At 32.4% G+C, this 1,272-nt stretch overlaps 1 protein-coding gene across 1 annotated transcript; it reads right to left on the reverse strand.

Moving 5' to 3' along the window:
* Positions 1–200: 200 nt before the first annotated feature.
* LOC118732796 lies at positions 201–1,272 on the reverse strand (the record flags this gene model as incomplete). Its single annotated transcript, XM_036461907.1, is given in 1 exon segment — positions 201–1,272. A coding segment is annotated over 1 exon segment (1,068 nt), but the record flags the coding sequence as incomplete, so codon positions are not given.

Consider the following 1,272-nt stretch of genomic DNA (forward strand, 5'->3'; position numbering starts at 1 on the left):
CGTAATCATTTATTATATAAGTCATGAATACATATAGATATGTAAAAATTTTTTTTTGAGATCGTTTAAATTTTTTTATCACATACGAATGTATATGTCAGTCTTAGGTACAAGAATGTATTTGGAGCATTCTAGTCTTAAGTTATTTTAATATAAGGGGGGGGGGAAAAAAAACAGACATATTTTTTTTTTTTTTAATTTTTTTTAAAAATCTAGATTTGCTTCTTGGATGAAGTTGCAAAGTTCTTTGAGAGTAGCACAGTCTCTTTTTTTTAAAATTTCAGTGCAGTCTTTGTGGTTTTTAACTGCATTGTACTTGTTTCTTATTGTGTCATATCTTTTGCATGCGAAAATCATGTGGGTATAGTTGTCAAGGACGTGACAGGTATCACAAATATTTGTATCGACTATTTTTATTCTGTTCAAATACTCTTTGTCATAGGTGTGACCTGTTAATAGTCTATTTATGGTTTTAATTTCTTTTGCCTCGAGTGTTGAGTTGTGATACCAGGGTTTATTTGGTATCTCTGGAAAAAAGTTAGCTAGAGTTTTTCCCTTTTCTTGTGAGATTGTTTGGTACTTAGTATTCCAGTTATTTTTAATGATTGTGTTTATTTGACTTAAGGCTTCCTCAGGAGTGAGTTTAGTTGCTAAAGGAGCACCTACATCGACTGCCAATTTTGCTATGTAGTCTGCAATTTCGTTAAATTCAATTCCTACATGACTTGGGGTCCATACTACTTCACATTGAATTTTGGCCTTGTTGAGTGTATTATGAATATTAGCTACTATATAGTTGTTGGATGTTTCTTGTGATAGGAGTTGACATGACGCCAAGCTGTCTGTAAAAATTACAATTTTTTTAAGATTATCTTCAAAAGCGATATCAACCGCTTTTGCAATTGCCCACATCTCACTAAAAGCAGAGGAAGATTTGAAATCTATGCTAAAGTAAAAATGTTGTTTTTGTGACACATTGTAAACACCACATCCCATAGAGTTTACCCCTCCTGAAGCATCAGTGGCAAAAATGGTGAAGTTGTTTTCTTTATACTTCTGAAATAGAGAGTAATATTCAGCTTTAATCTGTTGTTTTGGTAGTTCCGTTTTTTTCTTAGCCAATAGTTTCTTAGTTATCCTCAGCTCTCTGTTTTTTGTGAAAGCTGTTTGTGTGCTGACATTATCAAGAATTTCTTTGAATTGGTAATAGGTTTTTGAATAACTGGAGTTTAGTTGGTTATGGAAAGCTACGTTATTGTATGCGTTTACGTT

Source organism: Rhagoletis pomonella, unplaced genomic scaffold, assembly GCF_013731165.1.
Source record: "Rhagoletis pomonella isolate Grant_MI unplaced genomic scaffold, Rhpom_1.0 Rhpom_scaffold_28580, whole genome shotgun sequence".
Classification (NCBI taxonomy): Eukaryota; Metazoa; Arthropoda; class Insecta; order Diptera; family Tephritidae; genus Rhagoletis; species Rhagoletis pomonella.